The sequence below is a fragment of the Athene noctua genome, chromosome 15 (assembly GCF_965140245.1).
Source record: "Athene noctua chromosome 15, bAthNoc1.hap1.1, whole genome shotgun sequence".
In the NCBI taxonomy this organism is placed as follows: Eukaryota; Metazoa; Chordata; class Aves; order Strigiformes; family Strigidae; genus Athene; species Athene noctua.
In genome coordinates this window covers 7,617,413-7,643,522 of record NC_134051.1, presented here as the reverse complement: position 1 = coordinate 7,643,522, position 26,110 = coordinate 7,617,413, and the positions used below count along the sequence as shown (strand labels likewise).

Below are 26,110 nucleotides of genomic sequence, written 5' to 3'. Positions count from 1 at the left end.
AAGAGATGCATTTATAAAAAAAAGCCACATATGAAGATACATTTGAAAATAGAAGGCAGCATTTTATTGTCTCCTATTTCTCCTTCTTTCCTGCTGCTTGATGATAAACCAGAATCTGCTGGTGAGAATTGCAGCATCTGAAATAGCAGTAGTTTTCTGATTCCTCAGCTTAGCTTTCTTTCTTCATTTCTTCTCTCAACTCATGTCTTACCACTGAATTTTACATTACATTTGGACATTATGATTAACTGATAGTTCTAGTTTATTTAACATCCAAATACTGATATGTTGTTTATTAGTTTAATTTACCTTTATTAAGAAAGCAAGTAGTAAATACCCAGCCATGTGAAGCGTCAAGACTGTAAGATGTTAAAAGTTCAGTTTTGTCCTCAAGAAAAGTGGCTCTCGCTGCCTGCTGCAGAAATTCACACAACCTCTTTCTTCCTCCTGAATGCATCCCTGTTTATATTTAAACGGATGCTTCTCTTAATGATGCACTAAAATGAATCGTAAAAATATAGAGCCTCTTAAAAATAATTTCCACTGATGAGTTATTTTAAAATCTTTTTTAAACATAAGCGTGTTTTGGATTCTACTGCTAAAAACCCAAAGGTTCTGGATGCTGGCTGCAGAGGCCGCTCGCCCAGTCGTCTGGCTGCAGCGGGCTGCTGTGCTTGTTGCCTCTCGCATCACTTTGAAGATGACTCGGAGGCTAATAGATTCCACTGCTAGACCATGGATATTTTTTTTCCCCCCTTTTAACTGCTGTTGAATAAGATTACACACTCCATCCACTTATATAGCTGATATTAAAGCTATCCGGTGAATTGAAAAGTCACCTGAGTGTTCTTTAGCTAGAATACCTTGAGGCTATATATTTTTTTCATGTTAAAAGCTCTAATGATGTGCTGGATGATAAGTTTCTAGGCAGAAAGAAACTGCTCACCGCGCATGGGGGAAGGTCAGGTCACTTCCAAATTGCTCTTTTTGCACGAGGAGTTGTGAGAAAGGAATTTCAGAGTGTTGGAGCAGAAATATGGTCTGCTTTTGAATTTAGCTGCTGAATCATCACAGGGAGCTGTGTAACTAAGCAGAAGCTTAATTTCCTTAAAACTACATGGGACAACACTAGAAATTTATTTCCGAAGTAGTCCTAAAGCACAAAGTGAGTTTGCCAACCTCAGGTATTAGAAAAAAAGGAGGAATGAGTCTGTTCTGTGGAGGACTGGCCCCCAAATAACTGGGTCACCTGCACTTAAAGACCTGTAGAAAAAAGGGCAAAATCAGGAAAAAAACCTGGCAGATCTCCCTGTCCCAGGGGTGAGAACTGGTGAGAGAGAAGCTGGAGAGGCTATCTTCACCATGAACTGTCCCACCGGTGGTTCCTCAGCTTGGGCACTGCAGTGTTGCACCACCAGGTGTGTGCAGCTGTGCTCTACAGAAACACATTTTCTGTTTGTGAATCAACTGTGTTGAGGCCTCTGTGTCTCATTGTGCCCAGGAATAGACCCTAAAACTCTCTACAAGGTTTTAGAAGCTTCTCAACTTGTATTTTAGGCTCTGTTTTATCTAATAAAATATATAAAGCTGCTCTTTGCTGTAGTATCTACACACAAAAGTCATCTTGTAGATGGAGTTGAGTTCTCCATTAATCTTTCCCTAGGGCTAAAACTAACAGCTCTTGCAGTCTGTGTGAAAGTCCTTACAAAGGGGAAAAAAAGCTGTTACAAACGTGGCTGTTATTTGTTTAAACATTTGGAAACATTTATAGTGTGATGCTAGCTTTTTTTTTTTTCACCCTTGCTCCTATTCTTTTATTTGTATATATCTCAGCGAATCCTTTCAAACTTGTCAGACAAGAAAAGTTTGGCTTGTTTAGCTAAGTAAAATTAAGACTGTGAAAGAGTATGATTGTTTTCTATAAATACTTTAGGACATAAACATCAGAGAGAGAGAAAACAGCTATTTAAGCTAAAGGACAGATTTGGCAGAAAAACAAATGGGGTACATTGGCCATGAATACATTTAAGCTGGAAATTAAGAGTGGTTTTAACAGGTTGAACAACAAAGCTCTAGGAAACTTTCCAACCAGAAAAGTGGCATTAAAAAAACTGAATATTTTTACCACAGGCCCCAGAACATTCAGAAATGGGATTGCATGACGGGATGTCAGAGAGATGGGGATCTAGGCTGGCTTTCTCATCCTCTGCTCCAGACAGTCAGCAGGAAGCTCCATACACAGAATGTGCCTTCTTGACAATGTTTTGCATAATTAATATATTTTTTCCGTTTTCTCCTTTAAAGGCTCTGTTTCTGTATTATTCTGTATCTACCTAAATTAGGAATATGAGGTTTTTCACTCTCTTCAAACCAGCCAGCAAGTACTTGAAGTTAAGTCCATTTCAAACCGCTTGCAGAACTGCAAGCTTGACTGGGTAAATCACACATTTTGTAGGTTAATTTCTTCAGGTAACTTTATTTTTCCAAGTTAAATGCATCAGAATTACTGTTGTAACATATTCTGCCTATTTCACAGGCCCAGAAGGAGTGGATAGAAAAGGAAGGAGTGCAGGTTTTCAGGCGCTGCTTTATGACATGAGCAATTCAGCCACAATTCATTTATGTAGGGCTTCCTCAGTAATTGCTGATAAAATCTGTTATAATTGCTTTTCTTTTCCATATCCCCCCTCATACACTCGGTATTTAATTTGTGATCTAGTTGCTGTAACTTGTTCTGTTTTTTATTATTTTATTCACTCCCCCTTTTATTTTTTTTTCCATTCTATTTTACTTGCAGTTGGAAATGAATCATGTGTTTGATCTGATGTGGACAAAGCTTAGTCACACTGACAAGAGTATATTGAGTCAATAAATATAACTGACCTAGATCGTTCACTTGTTTTACTTGTGTTTCATAAACCTTTTTCACATCTGGTGTTTTATTCATATGTTATGTCTGATATCTGGATCAAGATGCGGGCTGTATATATAAGTATTCACTTGCTGTGATTTGATTCAAACAACTAGGCCATTTTCCCTATAAATTTGATCCACAAAGCTAAGTTTTTATGTTGTTGCTTATTTATTTTTTTGAGTCTAGAATCTAGTTTCTCAAAGGTTCAAAATCAGAAATTATGTTAGTACGTACGTGTTTGAGGAGTCTTAAGATACCCTTGGGTACTGAAAATTCACAATTCTTCATATACCATCCCTGTGACACTAGATTGCTAATTATTTTATAAATATGTTCTTTTGACTCAAAAAAACTCCATCTGGAGTTTTAATGTTATTCATCAAACTAAACAAATGCGACCAGGAATCCTCACAGGAAAGTCTCTTGTTATTTTTCTTCACGTCTAGAAATCTGAGCAGACCTGTACAGAGCACAGTAGTGCATAGCAGCATCGCAGATTTCCCTTCTCTTGCTAGAATAAAAGTGGAAAAAATGAAATGGTAACTTTTATTATCTTATTGCTCTTTTGCTGTATAATCTGTTAATAACCACTCTAATAACTAGAGAACAAATAGACAAAAACCCTGTTTTAGGATTGAGTTTTATGATTGAAAACTACACTTTTTTCATTATTTGCATAATGCTTCTCTTGTGCCTGCAGGTAGCTGTCAGCATTTGCTAGTCTGTTGATCAGGCTCCAATTCCTGTTGTGCGTCTTCTACTGCAAAGGGGAAGGGAAATTAATCTATTATTGATCAGGATCCGATTCCTGTTGTGTATCTTGTACTGGAAAGGGGCATTAATCCATTATGCGTTGATAATCCAAACCATCTGCAGGCTGTACCTGGAAGAAGTGAAACGTATTCTATTAGGTAGTTCTTATTTGTAAGATCTTTTTCTTCTTTTTTTTTTTTTTTTTCTTCAAGTAATCTTGAGATGCTGTGAGATTGTCATTTCTCCTCTTTTCACATATTCCGTGTTACACAGGCAGAGATTGCACATTCTTGATGCCATAATGTTGAACTATTTATGTGTAATATTTTTGCTATTTGAATTGGACTCTTATCTTCTATTCTGCTTTTTTTCTAATATAGGTATCCATAATTTGGTAACATGAAGCTTTGCATGTATCCTGCATAGTAATTGCAAAGGCATTTCTGCATACTGTGCAAGTCTGAAAGTCTGTAGGAAGTTTATGTTGAAGGTTTTATAATTTTTTCTCTCAGGATAGCTTATAAATGGTTTTGAAGTTCTGTTAAAGTATTCGATTTCTCATTACTTTGAGGGTGGTGTACTGGTGATCTTTTCTCTTTTCTGTAAAGTATTTTTCTTCCATACACAGATTTCATAATATGAAGAAGTAAATTCATTTTTTTTTTATACTGATTCCTGTAGGATTTCTTCTTCACTGAAAACAGGACACTGAGAAGTAATTGCAGTAGGAACCAACACTATAAGGGTAGGAATGACTAGCAGTCAGTGTTGCATTCCAGGCTACTACCCCATACTAAGTAAATGAGGATGATCTGACTGATTTTTTTGGGCAATCCTCCCTCTTCCTGCTTATGGTCATCTTGTTTGTATTGTCTTCAGAGGGTTGGGACCTATAAGCAAGCCTCAAAAATAAGACTTGTCATTTTTCTCAAGTCTGAACTCAAACTGTTGCTTCTTTTCAAGAGATAAACATTATCATCTTTTATTACAGCTGGTTTGCACCATGTCTCTCTGAGATTAATTTGAGTATCTATTGAAGTAATACTCGGTATTTTGCACCTAACGTTTATGCGTTGCTGAAGGGGAAAGCATCTTTTGTATCTTCAATTGTATGGCCCGAATCAGATTTTATCTCTGTTGGGAAAGTTAAGCACCCATGTGGCTTTGATAAAGTCTGTGGTCTTTATAAACTGTAACTTATGTAAGGTACAGGGAATATTAAATATTATGACATTACATGTAGAGAACACTTTTTTCAATGATGATGGGGTGGTCTACATAATTATAGTATTTAAATAACAGATTTTAAATTCTACACCTCATCAGTATTAAAAAAATCAGTGTTCTAGACCATTTGAGACAGGTTTCATTCTTGGTCAGATGGGAGGAGAGAAGGGGGAAGAGCAGTGTGATCCAAGACCAGCACTGTGAAGTCACACACAGCCACTGGTGTAAAGACAAATAGACCATGCAAGAGGTATTCACTCTTTTTTTCCCCTCTCTTTTCTCAGCATATCTGCTTTGTGTAGAATTGCCAGATTCTTGAATGTCACAGTCTGAAGAGGAGTTTATGTTTAGAGACACAGTAAAACCCCAGATCTTCTACTTTCCATTTTCTCTCTTTTTTGTTTCCGTTTTTCAATATTTTTGGCACTTCTCCCTCCACCACTTCTTTAGAAAAGTCTAATATGGAAAAATAATACTTGTGCTAATTTACCTTAATATTTTGGGTGGTAAATGGAAGCAGTTCACCAATGGCTTCATGAGCAGCTGGGGATGGGAACCACTGAAAGAGCTGCAAGAAAAACTCCCTCCACCTGTGTGTCAGAGTCTTTGGAGTTATGATAGTCCAAGATGCAAAGATTGGTTGGGACTGGTCCTAAGGCCCTTCAGTTACTGAGCCCTAATAGATATTTTTAATAATTAAAACAGTGTTTAATGAGAGGGTTTAGAAGCAAAATGAAGATTGGAAATGCTGTGACTAAACTAGATACAATGTGAAATAAAGCAGACCGTGCTCTTTTTTGGAGAAAACTGTTTGGATTAGAACTCTTGCCTGTGTCAGTCCTTCTGTCCAATTGCCTATTAAGGACTAGAATCAGAATAAGAACACATCCCTTAAGTGTTCTTCAGTGCTGTTCAGCCTTGTCTCTTCAGCTTCCTACAAGTTCCCCACTGACTTATGTCCAACAGTGAGGCATCCCTTGGCTACAGTTCTGGCGTCAGTGTTTTCCCCTAATGTTGCTTCACTTTCTTAGCTGAGAGGAGGGGTTCAGAAAGCAGACAGAAAGGAAAGAAGATCTTTTCTTTCAGAATATGAGTGAGAACAGTGCTCCCCTTTTCACTAATTCATCTCACTGGAAGTGTATTTTCGTATCTATTTGTACTGCTCTCTCATTTCAGTGTCTTTAATAAATATTTCCTACTAATCAGAGAAACTGAAGCTTAATCATTGAAATAAAGGATACATGGGAAATTAGTTCTTAAATAATGTGAAACATCTATAGGGGACCATGGGGTGGCAGGGAGGGAAAATGGCCAGTGGCGAATGCGGAGAAGCTGCCTGAAGAGGGGAATGAAAAGCCAGACAGAAATAGTAGGCACCTAGAAAACTGGGACAAGAAAAAGACTGATGAAGTAAAAAAAGGAGCAGTGAAGGAGGAGAGAAAATTTTCAGTTCTTTTCTACGAAGGATTTTCAAAGAAAATGCCTGTTTACTAACAATGACATTCTGCACTGTATTTTAGTGTAGCACCAGTCAAGTAAAATCATGTCTGTGTGGTGCATTAGGGGGTAGGAGAGGGATGGAGTGGCTGTATTGACAGGTAGGATAAGAAACTTGGAAAATCTGGGTAGTTTTTCATTATCTGATTGTTTGAAATAGCTTTCTACCTTCCACAGCCTGACTGAATTCTGATTTGCTGCATCACATCATCAAAGCCAAATCACAGTGTTACTTCTTATCTAGATTAGAAACCCGGCTTCTCTGATATTCCAACCTGTGGATTTCTTACAAAAGAAAGAAGTTCTGAAAGGATGGGGGAGGATGACACAGATCCCACGTTTGAGCCCTATTGAGATTTTTACTCTAAAGTAAAACTAAATTCCTCCTTTGATATTTTGATTAGCCACAAAACAAAGCTGCAAACTACCCCTTGCAAAAGGGACCATGGGAGTGTTCCTGATGAGTTTTATCTGGCAGGATTGGGGTCAGAGTGAATTATGGCAAGTGGTTTCTTTGTGCTGCAAAAGGAAACTTAAACTGTCTTTGAATATGAAATAGGAATATGCACGTTGTCTGTGTACTATTTAAATAATACTCTGAAATGTTGTTGGTTTCTATACATGCTTGTTACTTCTGCAGGTGGCCTTTGTAGGTATATTGCTTAGAATCCAAGTGCTAACTGTTTTGATGAGCCCTCTATCACATCGGTATTAGTTCACTCGCTCAAAATCTTTATCAACAGGGATGGTACAAAATGAAAATAAGTACATAGTTTATTTAGATTCTTGTTATGGTCAGTAATAAAGACAAAGAAATTTTATGTTTTCCTGGGGGAAAACTTTTCCCTGCTTATCTGCTCACTGCACAAAGAGCCACTCACATATGGTGAACTCCTAGAGTTTACAACAAAGCTGCCTTCTCTTCTTGGGTTGGTTTTAGTGGGGCTGAGCCATTCTTCAGGAGAGCTGATAAGTCAAACAAATGGTTTTACTCTTTTCCAGATGGAGATAAGAAATTAATACTGCCAAATTGGTAACTTGTTTGTTGATCTTTTAGCATTTACTGTTGTAAGCCTTCATCTTGCACAGAAGTAGTGGTGTACGCTAGTGCTGAGGTTATTTCTTCTCATCAGTAGCAAGCTGCTAATCTGATCATTGCTTGTTTTCTATTTTTTCAATTACTATCTGGAAAATTCCTGCCATGAATATCCATAAGACCACCATGAAAATCTCCTTGGAAAATAGATTTGATACCTGATAGCATCACATTTCCAGGAATGTTGCTGAGCAGAAGTAAAATCTACTAAAAGCTTTTTTTTGAGATCCCGTGTGAGTTGCATATTGATGCTGTGTCAGGTCAACAGAGCATATTTATGGGAAGAAATAAATATGTGCATAACACTTCCTTAAGTGCTATTCTTAGATGCTTGAATTTATTCAGATACGTGGGTGGTATTCTTAAAATTTTGAAATTATACTACATGCTTACATGCTTTCATCTCCCATAGTACACTATTTGCCATCAATTACAAAAACGTCAAAAGGTAAAAATTTTGTCATTCAGTAATTCAGAACTCTGCTAACCTTGTGAACATTCTGAGCCCCGTTGCCAAAACCTTTGTCTGTCCAACCAGTGAAATCGAATGTCAAATGGCTTTTGGCATGCCAGATACAAACGAGATAAGCAAAGAATCTTCTATCCATTATCTATTCTTCAGGGACTTATCTCAAACGTCAGGGTTCATACCTCGCATTTGCCAGTTTCCCATTCTGCTTAATGGGCATGGGTTAGCCTCCTTTGCAGAAAACATTTGATAAACTGGCTTGCTTTTCCATCAGTTTAGTTTTATTTTCATTACTTTTCCCTATAATTCGTTTATTGGATTCTGTATCTTTAGAAAATTTTATTACTCTGTTATTCAAGCTAAAAAATAGCTAATTTTTCTTTCCCAAATGAGTTGCTTGAAGCAAAGTACCTATGAATACATGGGTATTTTAATTCACTTACTAAATGTATACATAGAAAATTTACAAGCAGCCTTTTTACCATTTTTTAAGTGTCTGCTGACTGTTGCATAAGCTAAATTATTTACAGTATGATGCCTCACAAAAGAGTTGCAGATTTGGGTTATTTACTTTTCTGATAAGAAAAAGGGATTGAAGTTGCTGCGATATGCTGCTTTGTTAATTTTACATTTGTTCCCTTGTGTGTAAAATCTTTTTAAAGAACCAACATGAGTATTGGCAGACTCTTTTGAAATGGTATGGACGTGGTAAGATTAAACAAAACATGAAAAGGTCTTAAAAATATAAGTCAGCAGTGTTTGATAAAAATAAAAGTGCCCTACAATAGAGAACTTTTAGGATGCTTAATTTATTTGCTCTCTGTTTGAGGATTGCTCCTGCACTCCATCTGAGAGTAGTTCTCGTGAGTTATGTGTTTTGAATGATACCAAGCTGAGTATATTGAAACAGTGTGTTTGTACAGTATAATGAAAGCCATTGAAAATGGTCACGCTGAAGATCTCCCCTTAATGAGGAGATTAAAATCCATGGTGAGGTTGAAGAGTGGAATTTGCAGCTGTGTGCCTCGACAAGATCCTTTGCATGGAACGTGTCAGTCCTCGCCAGTTGCAGATGTGCAGAGTCTTCACAAGGTTTCTTTCTGCCCGTGCAGGTGCCACGGACCCGTCTGACACCATGGCTCCCATCATTGTAATCCCTCCACAGAATACTAGCGTTGTAGCAGGGAGCAGTGAGATCACGCTGGAGTGTGTGGCCAATGCCAGGTAACAGCCGCAGCGGGGTTGTAAGGAACTCATTTTAATGCACCGTCCTTTTCTAAGAAGGACATAGGAAGTTATTTTAATTTTTTTATTAATTTAATGATTGAAGCAGAATGCTTGCTCTTCAGAGTAACCTTATGAATAATCTTGTTTGTCCAACATTACTGAATTAAACATATTGATTTTTCTGGCCAAATAAGGATACAGGCAGTTATGTTCCCACCTGTTGCTCACACAGGAAGGAAAAGAAGTATAGTGCTGTTCCATCAGCAGACATTATCTTAAGGAAAAAGTTATGTTAAGGGTTAACAATATTTCAGCTGTATTGCCTGTTGACATGAAAGGTGATATTGTTAAACAGTCTGTGCTTCCTAGTAAATAAATTAGCGAGGATCTCCTATGAAATAATTTATTACAGATGCTCTCATTTTACAGTGATTATTGCTCAACTGTTCATAATGCACCATAATATAGAGTTCACAGCATTTCTCCTATATTTCCATCTAGTCGGCCTTGAATTCCGGTGGAAGTGAATAGTTGAGGTCCTGAGATGATAAGACCAACTGATTCACTTTCCCCTCTGAGGGCAGAGATGTTCTTGATATGATTAATACTGTTTTGGTAATTGAGTTGTAATGAAAGCACTTCCCATGCAGCTGATTCCCATAGCAGTATTTAGTTCTTTTGCTTAGAGAATTCAAATTATTAGCACTTAAGTTCTATTGCTGTATCAATTAACTGTACCCGCATAATGCCACTTAAGTAGTCTGAAGTCTTGATGTGTAGAAGTTATATATGCATTTACTTCTTAATAGTGAATGGGGCCTGCAGGAAGGGTGGGAAGGGACTCTTTTATCAGGGAATATAGGGATTGGATGAGGGGTAATGGCTTTAAACTGAAAGAGGGGGAGATATAAGGAAGAAATTGTTCCCTGTGAGGGTGGTGAGACACTGGCACAGGTTGCCCAGAGAAGCTGTGGCTGCCCCCTCCTGGGAAGGGTTCAAGGCCAGGTTGGATGGGCTTTGGGCAACCTGGGCTAGCACAAGTTGTCCCTGCCTGTGGTAGGGGGTTGGAACTAGATCATCTTTAAGGTCCCTTCCAACTCAAACCATTCTATGATCCTATAAATGTCATAATATCTATATAACTGCAGACAAGATTATTCTGTAATATATATGTTTTGTGGTATTCTTGTTTGCTTATTTTTTTAAAACCTCAACAGACCTCTTGAGAGACTAAGCATTACCTGGAAGAGAAATGGAGTAAAAGTAACCACTGGCGTTAGCAGTTTTGGGAGACGACTCACTATCACCAACCCAACCTCTGCTGATGTGGGAATGTACTTCTGTGAAGCAAAATTGAGAGACAACACAGAGGAACCAGCAAGAGCGAAAGCCTTCCTTTCTATAATGGGTAATTCTCAAGGCAACGTGTTTTTTAGTAAAGCAGGCTCTAGGCTGAGGTATAATAGGAAATAAAATTGATATCTTAATATTTCATTGACCTTACATTTGAACCTTTCTTCGGAGAACAGAACAAAGGAGGTGAAGGAGGGTTATCTTCCAAATTAATTCAGCTGTTCTTCCCCATGAATATAAATTCATCAAACAGAATTTTAGTGGTTTTTTTTTAAACAGTGATGTGATTCTGAATACCCTGTGAAACTATACATTTAATCAGAAGTTGGAGAAATATAGTAGTAAAATCCTTATTGGGCAGCTTCCACATCTTGGCTTTTAGATGCATTAAATCCTGATTAACTCCCAGATTGCTGACATCTAGTTTTAATATGTCAAGTGCCTGTATTTCCAAAAGAAGCCTTTTAGGAGCACTTCTGTGATGTTGTCTGCTGCAAGTGCCAGTCAGGGGGCCAAGGACATTCCTGAGCGCACAGGCAGGCAGATATCATTACTGAGGTAACAAAAAGGAGAAGGAAATACCTTTAAAATAGGTGCTACGTGCTAGACCTACGACTCTGAGGAGACTTTGGTTTTAATATTTTTAAAGGGACATTGATGCCCTTTCCCTGCCTGCTCCCACTGTCACCTCTACGTTGGAGTTTTGCTGTAGCAAGGTTATGATTTAGAAATGGTAGTTAGCATGCATGTCATATCCTGATATAATAATGCAAATTAGCACACGGCACACAATGTAGAGTTTTTTAGGACTTTTAGAATAAAAGAGATGTTTAAAACCTTTACATGTCTTAAGCCAGAGCTGATTCGTGAAGTCTAGCTTTTGTGTAAGAGTCCCAGCAACAATTGTGCAAGTGTCCTGGAGAGGTTATTGCTCTGGCAATGCTACAAGTCTAGCATTGATCAGAATTCATGCACATGCATTTCTGTAATGCATTGCAAGAGGGAATTCAGCACACAGCTCTCTACACTCTTTTGGCCTTCTGAAAATACAATTTTAAAGACTGCTGGATGGTCTGTATTCTACTAAAGCAATTTATAGTAGTTCATGCTAAATGAGAAAACAGCTCTTCTCTCTGCAAAGCTCTGTTCCAGGTTCATTTGTAGCACTGTGTCTCTATATATTTATTATCTGCTGGATGAAGTTTGATTCCAGTCTTTCTCTTTGTATTCTGTTTCTTAGAATTATTAGCTTGTGCCTTCCCTTCCCTTTAAGGAGCAGAGACAGATTTCACTTATTTATGTTTTTTGTTTAAACTCTTCCTTATTCATAAGATTTTATTGTAACTAGTTTAACTTTGCTGCTATGCTGTCAGATCCAGTCTAACACAATACTTAAAGGAGTCTCTTGGTTAATGTAAAAGATTCTTAAATACAGTTACAATAAAACTGGGAAACAATCATTGGGGAATCATATTAAACTAGCAGTGCTGCCTTTCTTTAGTAGCTTATCTGCTCTCTTATTTTTAAATGTTTTATTTATTTCTTATCCAGTTTTAGGAGGCTGTCAGGGAATGAAGTTATGAAAAGGCCTGTAGATAAGAACAAGCAGATGAAAGAAAGCAGAAACAAATTGGTTACCAATTACTTTTATTTTCTTCTGATGGAACAAGACACTTCAGTTGCAGGTGTTTACTCAATGTGTCAGCAAAGCCTGATAGATTTCTTTATTTATGAGTTTCTTGAGCTGCAGGATGGATCTCAAATTCTAAACAGGAAGCCAAATCAAAGGATTATAGTTAATACATAAATATATTCAACCTTAGAACTCTTGGATGGATCTGGTCATTATTTAATTAGCCAAGGGATGGGTTCTAGAGGAAAGTGCAGACAAGATTCAAACCTAAGGATTTTTGTGGTATATCCTTCATATTAAGTAGTACTTACGAAGAATCAAGTATGCTTATCCATTTGGGTACATAAAATATTTGTAGTGTGTACATGTTGATAGTGACCTGATAATGAGCTGTACTTCTTGGGAGGATAACACAGTGTGGACTTAATAAGGGATCTTGACTAACAGGAAAAGGAAATTGTGTTAATAGAAGAGGTTTGTATTCAAAGTGATTTGGAATAAATCAAATATAGACCATCAATAGTATGGTGATGAGAGCCTTTGTGGATTAATAGAAAGAAGTATTTTGCTATTAACAGGTAGAATAAAGGTAGCGATAAAAAGATGCATCAAAGATATTACAAATACTGAGTTAATCAAAGCTTTTTTACAAATACATTAGTCCTTGCCTTTCCCAGCTAAGGCAAGTTGCACAGCTTGAGTGTGGGCTCAGATGATGATGAGCTTTACTAGAAGGCAGTGGAACTTAGTACAAAAGCATGTACTCAGTTCAAATTATTATTTGTGACCTACAATATTATCTCTGATTTTTTTCAGAATATTTGTGAGAGTATATTTCCGTTTGTAAATTAAAATCACAATAATATTTGAAAAATCTGTATTTCTAATGTAATAAAGTAGTATACATAAGCAAGAAGAAAATTCTATAGTCTTGTGCTACACTGCAATTTTCTTCTGAATGTCACAAAGAGCTTTCTGACATCTTCATATTGTTCCAGCAAAGATAAACTGAAGTGGTTCCAAACCCTGGTTTTATTAGCTGCAGTTGTTATAAATTTTTTAAAGGTAGCATGTTCCTCAGTTGGCACAGTAACAGTTTGGAAAGATTTGTTGCAGATTAGATAAGAGCACATTTGTTTTATCACTAACAGTTTGAAGATTAAGTAATTTTAGGAGTCTTCTCATGAGCAAACCAATTTGAAAACTGAGCTAATCTTAAATTCTTTTGCTCCAGTTCCGCAAGTTGCGTTAGCAACAGATTGCAATAGCCATTTTCAAAGTGACTTTTCCATGGGAAATGTTGAATTTTATCTTAAGAAAATGAGGAATGAAACCCTTCCATTACATTAAATCCATACTACTCTTTAAATCAGATGCAGTCAGAAAGTAAAAACTGAACAAACTGAGAAGAAAAACAATTAGAAAGAGTGGCCTGGTGTGATGAGATGTTGAAGCCCTGTTGGTCTGGCCAAAGGAATAGGATACAACAAAGCAGAATCACAGCAGAGAGCTTCCCTTCTTCTTGGAGCAGTTTTGTGCCTAGAACAACTACAGTAATAGACATATTATTCTTATCTTGCTGTTTCCTAGAGAGAGTATTTACATCCCAGCTGGACCGGTTTCTTTCTGAAAACAGGACAATAAGGGAGTGTGGTAGATCTGTCTCTCTCTTACGGCTACTCTCTTAAAGATTCTCATCAGGTGTGGATAGAGCTTCATGGGTTCCAGGAGCACATGAGAAAAATTCTGATGTTAATATGGAGGGCCCGCCTGGCTAGGCTCTGAAATGAACTGTAGGGATATTCCTCCTTCACTCTACTTCTCCCGGAAGTGTGGAGGTGCAGAAGGGCCTTCTTTGTGCATTGACATTGTTCATGAATTTGCATTGACTGTATATACAGCAGCCTGAACAGAAGTTATTTTCCTCTGCAGTTAGCCACCTGAATACCTTGTGCTCAGATCTCTGGAAACAAGAGCTCTGGAGGCTCTAGCTTAGACATTTTGAAATGCTACAAATGATGTCTTTAAAGCAAAGGAAATAGTTTTTCATGATGATTGTGTTCATGCATTGAGCTTAAGAAAAGACGATGATGACTGCATTCATGTACTGTCTGTAAGAAAAGAATAAAAACTTTGGGGAAAACTATAATATAAAATGACTTTGGACTTGCCTAAACTTCAGTTTGGCCCTAAAGCAGAGAAATGTTGACAAATTTTGATTTGGCAAGGCTCAGAGGTTCTTGAGATGGACATAGCCTCGGCCCAAATGCACACAGGACCTACACCACAGTGAAGTAAGGGGACTTCTGGGAAGTCCAGTTCTGTCGCTGACGTTCAGAAGTTCCCCCTTCTTTCAGTTCTGCAAAGGGGAGATGCGTTCCCTGTGCTGCTCTAAGGTTTTAGAACACACAGACTGCAGCTCATAGTAACAAACTAAGAGTACCTTTTAATCTCTCTCTGTTATAACCTGATATTCATGCAAAGAAAGATCCTGCTTCAAGGAACCTGTTACAGTTGCATATACAATGCGGCTTCTCTTCCAGCACGGACAGTCTGATCTGTCTGGAGTTACGGACTTCGTACCTACAAGGCACTCTCAAGTTTCCAGTTCCCCATTCTTTACAGGGATATTTACTGAATATTTTAGTTTATGGTAATGATAGGGAAAGGCTTCCATGTTTAAGGCTCAATTTTCCTCTCATATACGCAGGCCTGAATTTCTGAGTGATGCAGGAATTTCGGCTTTGGAGGAGCCCCCGGGGCTTTCTCTGTTCTTTCTGACTTTCATGCATGTATCTAGGATTAGGTCACACATCTCCAATGCAGCTTGAAGGGTATATAATGGATGCTGACTGCTATCTTTTGAATGTTAAAATCAGTGACCATGTAACTCTGCGTGGGGGACGTTAGAACAGTATCAAATTTTGCTGGCTCCCAAGGGCTTTGCAGAGAGGCTATCTTTTCAGTGATCTATGTAGTGCAAAAAACCCTGAAAGTCTCAACAACCATTAAAAGCATGCATTTATATTCAAATATTCGTTTTCCCCTTTGCTTGTTCTTGACCTTTTAGTTAAGATCAAACACCAATACAATATCCTAACAATACAGTATCTGTTTCTCTCAGCCTAATATGAGATGTGACCCCTCTCATTGCATAGCTTGCTGCACTGCCGGCGGGGTGAACTCAGTGTAGTGGGTCCTTCTCTATTCTAACCATTGTGATTCTATAATTTCAAAAAAATTAAATGTTTGACCTGATACCAACAGACTACTGTCATTCCTAGGAACTGCCATGTCTGGGGGCTTGTGTCTGGCATGTTATATAGTTTGGAAGGCATTGTAATTTCACCACACATATTAAATTTCCATACATGATTATTGCCTACAACAATAAATGTTCAAATTCATATTGTGTGATTCAAACCAAGCCTTATAAATATGCATTAGAGTCATATATACAGACATCCAGAATGCCCATTCAGAATGCCATCTGACCCCTGTAAGTACTGCTGCATTTTTATACCTTCTTTCTGATAGTGTTCACCAGGTGGAGTATAGCACCCAAATTGAGATACCCTGAATTTTTCAATTGCAATTTATGCTGGGCCGACAGGCCCTCAGGCACACACCTGATGTGCAGGTGATACATTTGACTCTTCTGAAAAGCTGAGAGCCTAGATTTCATCTGTCTAGACTCTGTAACTAGATCTGTTTCTTCTGCAGCCTGAATTCTGTGGAAGCCATAGACCCTCACAGCAAAGGACCTTTCGAGCACCCACGTTGCTAGTGTAAAACACATGCATATGGAAAAGCAGCACAGTTTCATTTCTCTAAGCCCTACACCAATACTGCTGTGATTCTCTCATAGTTTAAATCACCAAGATTAATTTTCCGTGTGTATTAGACTTAGGATGCCACAGCACTATTGTCCATGTGGTATTCTAGATCTTCCAGACTTCCCTTATGAATTAGTCTTCTCATCCAGGCTTATCTCTAACTTCAGACAGCAGAAGCACGTAGTTAACGATCAGTAAATTTGTAGACTTGCTTTTGGAAGGTTTTATCTATCTGTGCTTATCATGCAAGAATAAGATCTGACCCCTCTATGCACAGCTGTTGCCTCAGCCTCTCAACCCCTCTATGTCAATTGTAGCAATTGGCAGGGCTTCCAGCTGCTGGAATGCTGTAAGAATTGAGTTCAGTAGGCTTTAGTGTAAGGGAAAAGGTAGTTTGGGCATGACGAAGACTGGAAATCATGCCTGTTGGCACACCTACATCCTGAAAGTCCTCTGGGAGTTGCCTGTGTCCTTTAGATTGCATCTTTCTGCTGTTCCTGCTCTTTCTCTGTCTTGTCTGCTTTCATTTCTTCCTGCTTCTTTCAGAAGAAGCTGATGTGAATCTTCTTTTTATAACATCACAGTCCAATTTGCTAAGTGACAGTTGTCACTGACTTCAAGTTCCTTGTCAGGTAATTCATTGCTAGATACCTGCTCACCTAAGCATCTCTTAATGTAATAAGTTTCTCTGAGGATGGCATAACAGCCTGTATGGGATTTAAAGGAAGGCACACAGATTGTAGGATAGGATTTTGGGAGAGGCACTGGGAGAGCAGACTGTATAAATATGCCAAGTATAACTGCAGAAACTGTATGCAATGGTAGTACATAAGCAGTGGTCATGGCACCACTAGCATCTTTGAGGTCACATTAAGTGCTTTGCAGCTGGACTGCAGACCCATGCTGAAGATAAATCTGCAAATTTATCACCGGTGTGTGAATATGTTGCTGATGTAGGAGAAAGTTTGAGAGCTGGCAGCTGAAGGTTGCCAAGTTTAGAAATTGCCCCATTAAGGTCAGAGTGCCTTATAAAAGGGGGGGTGGAAGATGTGCAGTCAGGAACTCCCTAAAAGGAGACAAATGCACTTGAATCTCACTGACTGAAGAGACATCCATAGACGCAGCCCAAAGTTAGAAATGAATGTCTGGATGTGGGGGTATGTGTCTGGATACTGTCTTGATCCTGCGCTACTTTGGCCACCTTTCCCCTTTTCCTCTCCTAAAAATCAAATTAATTTGTCATAGAACAAAAGATTCAAATTTTACTTTGAGAGATGGACAGAAGGACACTTACCTCTGTGTCCACAGACAGATGCATAGGTAAGTAAGGATACTACACTGCAAGTTCAGAAATTAAAAAGATAAAATTCTGGAAAATGGGGTGCAAGGAAAACATCACACAAGGCTTGGAAGATGGCATGAGAATAAAGAGAGTACTCAGAGTTAAAACATGTACTTAGATGATTGCGGAGGACTCAGCAACTTAGTTGATCAAACATGTCAAACACAGTGTGCTATCAGTGAATTTCAATTAAATGTTCAGCTCTTCAATTTGTTGTTTAGATTAACGCATGAGATCATATGCAATAAATCACAACTTATTATGCATGTTTATTAATAGCTTTATATTTAGGCAGCAAGGATCAATAATGTTAACACATGTATATTATTAGAATATAATAAATCAGGTAGTTTTATTGGTTTTGCTGGGTAAATGAGTATTCCAGGCTATTTTGCAACTTCACCTCCTCTGCACAGGATTTTGAAGACTAATATTGATTGACTTTATTTGGAATGAATACAGAATTGTAATATCTATTAGTGCTCAAATGAGACCCCAGTTCTGTACACTTAAGCAAGTATTTTATTGTAGTTAGTGGGAAGGGGTGCTGGGAAAGGGGGGGTTACACTCTAATCAGATGCTTGCTGATGTGTACCTGATTGCATGTCATGTCATCCCTGTGAAATAGTAGCAACACTTGCTACATTACAGGTTGTAGCAGGAGAAACAGTATTTTGCAGGATAAAATTATGTGACTTTTGTTTTATTTATGAAAATACTAACGGCCTATCAGTAATACAAACAACACATCTGGTTTTCAAACATAGTTGGTGAAGAGATTTAAGAGAAGATCAGGTCAGATGACCTTGGATCTTGTTGTAGCTTACTACATTTTTTCAAACTTGATTTCCTTAAAATGAAAATATGAGTAAATTGTTCTCACAAGCTACTTATATTGTCTTTCTGTATTTTTGTAAAACTTCCCAGACAGTTTGTCTATGCTACAACAGAACTCTAGTTATAATCAAATAAAATGCTTCTAAAAACAGTACTCAGATGATAATTGCATTGAACAGACTATGACAGTTTTTAGTTACCGTGATAATTACTGCAACCTTAATGCCTGTGGGACTTTGACATGATGCTCTTCAATTTTGTGCTGCATAGAAGAAAGAATTACATGACAGCATACTCTACAATTTCTGGAATCTTTTCTTTGTTTAATTAAATGTCTAATATCTTTTAGTCCTAATGATAAAGTGTGGATTTTTATGATTATTACTATAACTTCAATTAAAGCATTAAATCTGTTTGCTTTCAAGAAATATAACAGTTGAGAAGAATTTTTTTTAATTATGCCGCACTTGTCCTCTGATGTTGGCTCTCTGACATGCTATGGCACTTTATTTGATATGCTTCATGCCTTCGCGAGGTGGAATTTAGTTTAGATACTGAAGCAAACTGTCCTATAAAATGCTATGTTGTAAATATAAACCTTTATAAACCTCTCGGGACGGCCTTTCTGAACAAAGAATTAGAATGTTCCATGATTCAGGCCTATAAACTGAAAAGTAGCCCCTGCTCTGAGTATTAATTTGCAGTGCAAACCCCTCAATCTTATCTTACATTGACTTGACGCTTTGGAATTCATAGTCAGCATAGCAAAAAATCGTTGGCTTTTTAATGATGCTTTTACTATCAAAAAAACCCACCTCCAAGTAGAGGAAAACTTAGACAACTACTCTATTTGTAACACACTATATTAAATACAACACGTGCGGAGAGATTATATGATGAATATCTTTAAATCAATGCCTATTTTTCATTTTTTGTGGCTTTGTTTCTTTACATTTATTTGCTTTCCCTGCTCTAAAGAACCACCATATTTTACGGCTGAACCAGAGAGTGTGATTTTGGCTGAGGTGGAGAAAGACGTGGACATCCTGTGCCAGGCAATGGGTGAGTGTGCAGACATGTTCAGACTTGGATGAATGACATGTGTATGTCCAGTACTGAAGAATGCATCTTATATAAATGTTTAATGTTTTAAGGTCTCTGCAGTCTAGTGGAAGGTGTCGCTGCCCATGGCAGGGGGGTTGAAACTAGATGACCTTTAAGGTCCTTTCCAACCCAAACCATTTTGTGATTCTATGAAGCAAGCATGTAAGGATGCTCCAGATGATTTGGAATTTCAGAAGCCTTTAATGAGATGTCTTATAGAAATGAAGCTATCAGGTTATAAGAGACAAGGTTTTGTTGTTAGTTAATAGCTTTCTAAACAAAACACAGCAGGACCTGCTGTCAGTGGAGTTCACCAGGAATCTCTGCTGGAACCTGTGTAGTACAACATATTTATAAATGCCGTGGTGGAAAAGAGGATGAATAGCAAGATGGTAATATTTGCTGATTATATGAGATTATTCAAGAAAATCAACATTAAAACTGGCCACAGAAGAGTTGCAGAACGTTCTTATGATTTGAAATGGACTATAAACTGTCAGATGACATCATTGACACAGATGAAATTTCCTATTGCTATGCAGAAAATATATGTCTTCTGAAAACATCAGTTCAGTGCCAAGCCATGGTTCAAAATGTTAGGTACTGGGAAGAAAGGAATAGAGAAAAAGTAAGAGAATGGCACTGTATGAATCCATGGGACACCCCTGTCTCAAACACTTCTCACAATTCTAATCACTGTATTGGAGAGAGGGATGTAGGAAAAACAGAAAAGATACACAAAAGTAGGAATAGTGTAACTAGAGGTCTACCATGAGTTTTGAATAACAGAAAATTAAATTGACTCAGACACTTTGTGAAAGAGATAACTGAATGATGGGTGCCATGTGGGAAGGCGAGTAGGAGAGGACGATTCTGTATTGCTTAGTGTAAGAAGTAGAGGATGCACACAGCTAAATTTTTAGGCAGGACTTGTACAATGAAGGAAAGATAGTACCTTTTCAGAAAACAGGCTGGAGGTCATTGGTCCAGGCAGTAGCGAAGATCAGGCATAAAAATCTTTTAGAAAAACAAACAAAATTTATGGAAGAAAAATCCAGTAAGGACTATTAAACACAGCTATGTGTACGCAATGTCTGGTTCAGGAAATAGCTAAAGCACAGATTATTGGAGCTGAGAAGGTGGAAATAGCATTCTGTCCTTGGGCTGCTCTTGTGTTTTGTGACTGAGCATCCAAGACAAGACAGTTTCAAAGGAAGGAAATGTGACTAGATAGACATTTATTCTGGCCATGTGCCACCAACTTCATGTTTCAGCATGTGTTATGATAAATGTATTGACTTTTTTTTTATTGGAGACAATTTTTCAAGTATCAGAATTAAAACAAAGTGTTGTATCATTAGAGAAACTGAGTTAAACATTCTGAGATTTTTTTGAGAAATGTCTCAATCCTATACAACTATTTGATAAATCTTTGGACTATCTCATTGTTACTGAAGAAAACCCAACCTGCTGTCTCATTTCTTTTTTCATATATTACAAAAAAGTCCACCCCAAAACCTGAGAGAAGAGATTGGCTTCTAACTCATCCTTCTACCCTAACTCTTCCTTTGAGCAGTTCAGCTCCCATGGGGATCAATAGGGCACTCATAACCGTTCTCAGTAGATGAGATTTTATTGGAGATATGGGAATCCTTACTAGACAGAATTATTTATTTTTGCTGAACTCTTCTAGTGCACAGCTGATTTGCTGATGAATGTGGTGCAGGAGCATGGAAACCTGTCTTCATATGGATTATTTTGCTGAGTATCTGTAACAGATTTATGACAGGCAGATACTAATGTTAAACATCGAGGAGTTTTGATCCATTATTACACAAATCTGGCGGTTGCCAGCATTTAAAGAGGGTAAATGAAGGTTGCTGTCTTCCCTGCTCAGAGCTAGAGTAAAGCACATGGGGAACTGCAGAGCTGCCCTGTACCTTTCCTACAAATAGGAAGACAGATTGCATTTCCCCCAGCCCCATCAAGTTCTGTGCACAAAGCCCATTTGCCAAGTCTTGGTGTACTTTGAATGTGAGAGACAGATTCATTTCACAGTATAAATAGAGATTAACTGTAAATAAAATTGCAACTTGCACAGACTAGCTGTATACTTCCCTGTAATGGAGTTTCAGTGTATCAGACTGCGCAGTAACCATGCTCTGCTGTGTATCTTTCAGCAGTTGCTGGTGCTGCCTGCATTTTGAATGGCTTTCCTTTCAATGCTTTTTCTTATTTCCTTATAGAAAGTTTAGAGCTGCAGGCAGTGGTGGTGGTGTCTAGGGAGAGCAGTTAATTGGACTTTAGTTCTACCTGTTTAGACAAGTAGATGGAAGGATGCTTTGGGGATTCCCCAGTAGCCCACTGGGATCTCGAGAAGGCTATAAAAAATAAGTAACAAAAATGACATAGTGAATATTTCAAGTCTCTTATCCAGGTTCTTAGGTAAGTTAAATTTGGCAAAGAGTCAAGCATCTGTTTCACAGCTGGGGAAACTGAGCCTCACATTGCATAAATTATTTGCCCAAGATTACAGGGAAAGTCGCAAAGCCAGAACCAGAGTCATATTTCCTGCCTTCCCTTCTCCATTACACTAGATGACTTTGTGAAAAATGCATAGATACTGAGAAATAAGCTTATTTTATTTATTATTACTGGTCTTTAGGCCACTCTGTAATCTTTCAAACAGTAAGGTAGGATGGATACTACTTGGAAAGGTATAGTCTGAAAGGTCTTTAAAGTGTTTTCTTCTCTTCATAATTTTTTCACCAGAAGTGTTTAGAGAGGAAAAGAAGCAAAATTCCATTGTGGGTATGGGGAGAGAGGAAAGGCCGTGGGGTAGGAGAGGGGGAGAAGAAAGGCAGCTGGGTTTAACCAACTTTATAGCGAAAGGAGTAGCAAAATGGTAAAAGAAAACGTGTACAACTTGGAACACAAATCTTTCTGGGAAGATCACTAAAGCCCAAATGAATGCTGCTGACAGGCATCAGAGTGCTTAGATAAGATCCTATTATTCAGACTCATAACTTTGAGTAGAGGAAGATATCTGTAACTGAAATGTAGAAAAATAGAGATGGTAATATTCAGTTTGTCAGCTGAGTTGGTGATAGGAAGGTGTATCTCACAGTGATTATAGGATTAGAAGGTTTGCTAATACTGTTAGTAGAATGGGATTTATGGAATGACACCAATGTTAAAGGTTTGAGTGTACTAAATGCAGGATTTCATTATTTCCTAGGTGCCTATCAAGCCTAATGTGTGGGAAAATGGAGTTGCTATTATTTAAACTTGAAATCATTTCCAGGCTTCTCAGCATCAGGAGAACTATTCCATTTTGCATCATCTGTTTCTTCATTACTCAGTGATAATTTGTATTTGCCCGGGAGGATTTTCGAGAGATGAATAACACTCTCACCGAGAATTCTGAACATTGAAATTTACGCTAATTCTCTATATGGGTTGTTGTATGAAATTTAAATTATGCCTATTGCAAGCTATGACAGTACGTCTATTCTCTATCAGACAATGCACTCTACATAGTGGATTTCTTCCTGAGATGATTACCTTCTAGATTATGAGTACATTTTATTTTATCAGCAGAACAAAAGCATCGGAGGTGATTGTAGTAAATGACACATGTTTATAAAAGTAACAGCAGCAACTGAATGTTGTTTTCAATCGTTCCATATATTGTTTGTACATTCTTTCCAGTAGTTAATGTAGCTTTTGTCTGTAGAAAGAGAATAAGTACACTGAGAAAAGATATGAATGGAAGTATAATACCGGAGTATTTAACTTCAGGATTTTTAAAATGATTATGATGATAACATAGATCTTCTCATAGTGCTTTTGCTCTGAGAACCTTAAGTCATTGCCGACATTGCAGTGAAATTCATTGTCTGCAGATGCTCGATTCATCAGTGACATCCCATCCTTAATGCTTCTGTGATACCCTGCTCTTCTCTGTTTGGGTAAATTTCACTCACCCTTGAATTTAAGTCCATAGTTCTTTACCTTATTTTAAAGTTTCGAGTGATAGGTGTTCAAAAATAGCTACTGGTTATGAAAATGCCACATTTGGGGCTGAGGTAACTTAAATCATCTCAATACCCTTGTGATCCTGCGATTATCCAATCACATAATAAAATATCTGCTTCACTTCAGATCCCTGCATAGGACCCTCAGCATTTGAGCAGTTAAGGGTTTCTGGGAGGTAAAGATAAAACATTGTCTGATTCGAGGAGTGAGACGGGAACATCTGTGTATGACTGTTCTAGGCCTCTGACATACCTCGAAGAAAAGAGAATCCTATGCTATTTGTAGATACTAAATTTACAGCCACTTTATCCCAGCTGACTGGGATATGACTGCAGCAAAAATATGTGTGAAATAACTGTGTCAGGGTTTGTAGAACATACACATGAAAGAAAACAGGAATAAATGGGACTGTAAGTTATATCTAGGGTAGGATTTTGCTTCTCCTAATGTCTGCATTTCTCAAATAAGAGGTGAAGCTTGAGAATGAATAAAAATTATAATAATTTAAACTATCTCATTGTTTGCACATCAGCTCAAACTAAGCTGCCAAATTAGGACTCAAATACAGTCATGTGAGCACTTCATTTTCTATGCGTAATTCACCATCTCTTTTTTTATTTTGACATTTTAGCTACAGTAGCACAGAAGAATCTTATTTGGGATGGAACAGTCTTATAGACTTACCGCATTGCCATACTGCTGCTGTTTAAGTAGCATGATTTTGGCTTTCAACATGAAATTGCTGTAAATCTTATTTTGTAGTAGCATGAAATATGATTGGGTGAAGAAAGTAATTTGATAACGTGTTTTCTCAACATTCCTTCTTTCACTGTTTGCTGGTTTTATTCCCACGTGTTCTGTAGTGTATTATTACCATCGGTAATATAAGATACAGCCTCCATTTATCAAAAGCAGCTTGTAAAGGTATAAATAATTGGTGTTGAAGGATGGAAAACCAGGGATATGACCATAATAGTGTTAGGTATTTTGACTACCTAAAATATGTTTTGCAAAAGCTAATAGTGAAATTACTTTTTTTTTTTTTTTTTTTAAATAGGTGTTCCCATTCCCACCCTGGCCTGGTATAAGGACTCTATTCCCCTCAGCAAGCTGGAAAATCCCCGTTACAAAGTACTACTGAGTGGTGGGCTGCGGATCCATGCGCTGCGTCCTCAGGACGCTGGAATCTTCCAGTGCTTTGCTAGTAATAAAGCTGGGGAGATACAGACGTACACCTACCTGGATGTGACTAGTGAGTTAGGAGTTGTGATAAGAGATCCATGGGTTGTCTTGTCATTTCTGTAGGTGACCCTACGTCCATCGGATTTCTCCGCTGCTCTGTGCTTGTTTAGTTTGGCTCACACAATCTTGATTTTTGTCAAGTGTAGCTGCCCAAGCTGTAAGGTACCCCAAAACTCCCTCTGTGGCCTGAACATGATCTGCTGAAGCCTGTAGAAAAACTTTCCATGACATTAGAGGCTTGAGGTGAACTCTCTTATTTCATGCTAAGAAAGGAGAACTTAGTGAAAAGGGAAAAAAAAAAAAAATAATTTAAAAAAAAGGTTAATTGTGAAATACTTTTTTCTTTATGCTTAAATTATTTAGTTCTAGTCTAACTTAATTCTGTTCTGAATTTGAGCTACTGCTTTGTGATTGTACATGGTATCAGATTATCTGCCTTTTGTCTACAACTACATTTAGTAGGGGAAATAAAGAAAGTTCAAGTTAAATGTCTTTTTTTTGGCCAAAAAAAGTCTGATTAAAATGGTTTTGTTAATGAGGTACACTCTTCTCTATGGAAGAATTACAAATCCTGGTAGTCTCTTTTAACACTGATTATTAACAGGCATTTCTGTAATACTATAACTCCTCTTCAGGAAGCTGATTTTTAGCCCAAGAGCAGTTTACACATACTGGTCAGAATTCCTACTGGCCTCAGAAAATAGATCAGCCCCAGCTCAATATATATCTAGAAAACTGCAGAAAGAAATGTAATAAAATGCAACTGGGGGAAAATAAGAGAGAAAGAAACTTGGAAAATGTCTTGGATGAGACTCAGGTTCTAAATTCTTTTGGCTGACATTTAAGTTTCAAAGTTAATGCCTTTCTCAAGTTGCTTTTCATCTTAAAGAACTCCGTTATGAAGATGAAAGAAAATAGTTTTGTTTATCTAGATTTCTCAACTTCCCCCCAAACACTCATTTTGAGCTTTATCTTCCTCTCTCTGTAAGGCATCTTGCTTGTACATGTACAAGATATTTATTTTCCATGTAGATAATAAACTGAATTAGACAATTCCTAGGAGATGAATAATGAAAGGTTACAGTCACTGCTGAAAGGTTTTCATGTATTATTGTCATGTCCTTCTCCATGATCAGCTCTATAAAATGGGATGTAAAGTAGTCCATGATAATAGGTAAAGGATCTTTCTGATAACTGATGCATTGAGTTTTAAAAATTTTTGATTCTAGACATTAAACCAGCATTTATACAGCCTCCAGAGGATACCACTGTTACAGAGGGGATGACCGCAGTGCTAATCTGTGAAGTTTCAGGAGCTCCAAAACCTGCCATCTCATGGAAGAAAGGTAGCCAGTTATTAAGTTGTTGTGGAAAAGCTGTAATCCATGTTTTCTTGTCCATTCCTATTATTGAGATTGTGTAGATCCATTTAGTGCATATTTCTTCATTTCTCTGGTTCTGCCAGCAGAGGGTTTGTTGTGGGGCTGCTGTGAGCCAGTGGCCTTGGATAGGTTATAATTCTTCTCTTGGAAGAATCGCAAT

At 37.7% G+C, this 26,110-nt stretch overlaps 1 protein-coding gene across 1 annotated transcript in view; it reads left to right on the top strand.

Moving 5' to 3' along the window:
- The window catches only part of SDK1 (sidekick cell adhesion molecule 1), a 416,654-nt gene that overhangs the window by 248,495 nt on the left and 142,049 nt on the right, over nucleotides 1-26,110 (top strand). Inside the window, exons 6-10 of the mRNA XM_074918870.1 lie at nucleotides 9,069-9,180; nucleotides 10,401-10,591; nucleotides 19,163-19,246; nucleotides 24,384-24,578; nucleotides 25,798-25,914. Coding sequence (XP_074774971.1) covers nucleotides 9,069-9,180; nucleotides 10,401-10,591; nucleotides 19,163-19,246; nucleotides 24,384-24,578; nucleotides 25,798-25,914 — 699 coding nt within the window. The remainder of the gene's footprint in view (nucleotides 1-9,068; nucleotides 9,181-10,400; nucleotides 10,592-19,162; nucleotides 19,247-24,383; nucleotides 24,579-25,797; nucleotides 25,915-26,110) is intronic.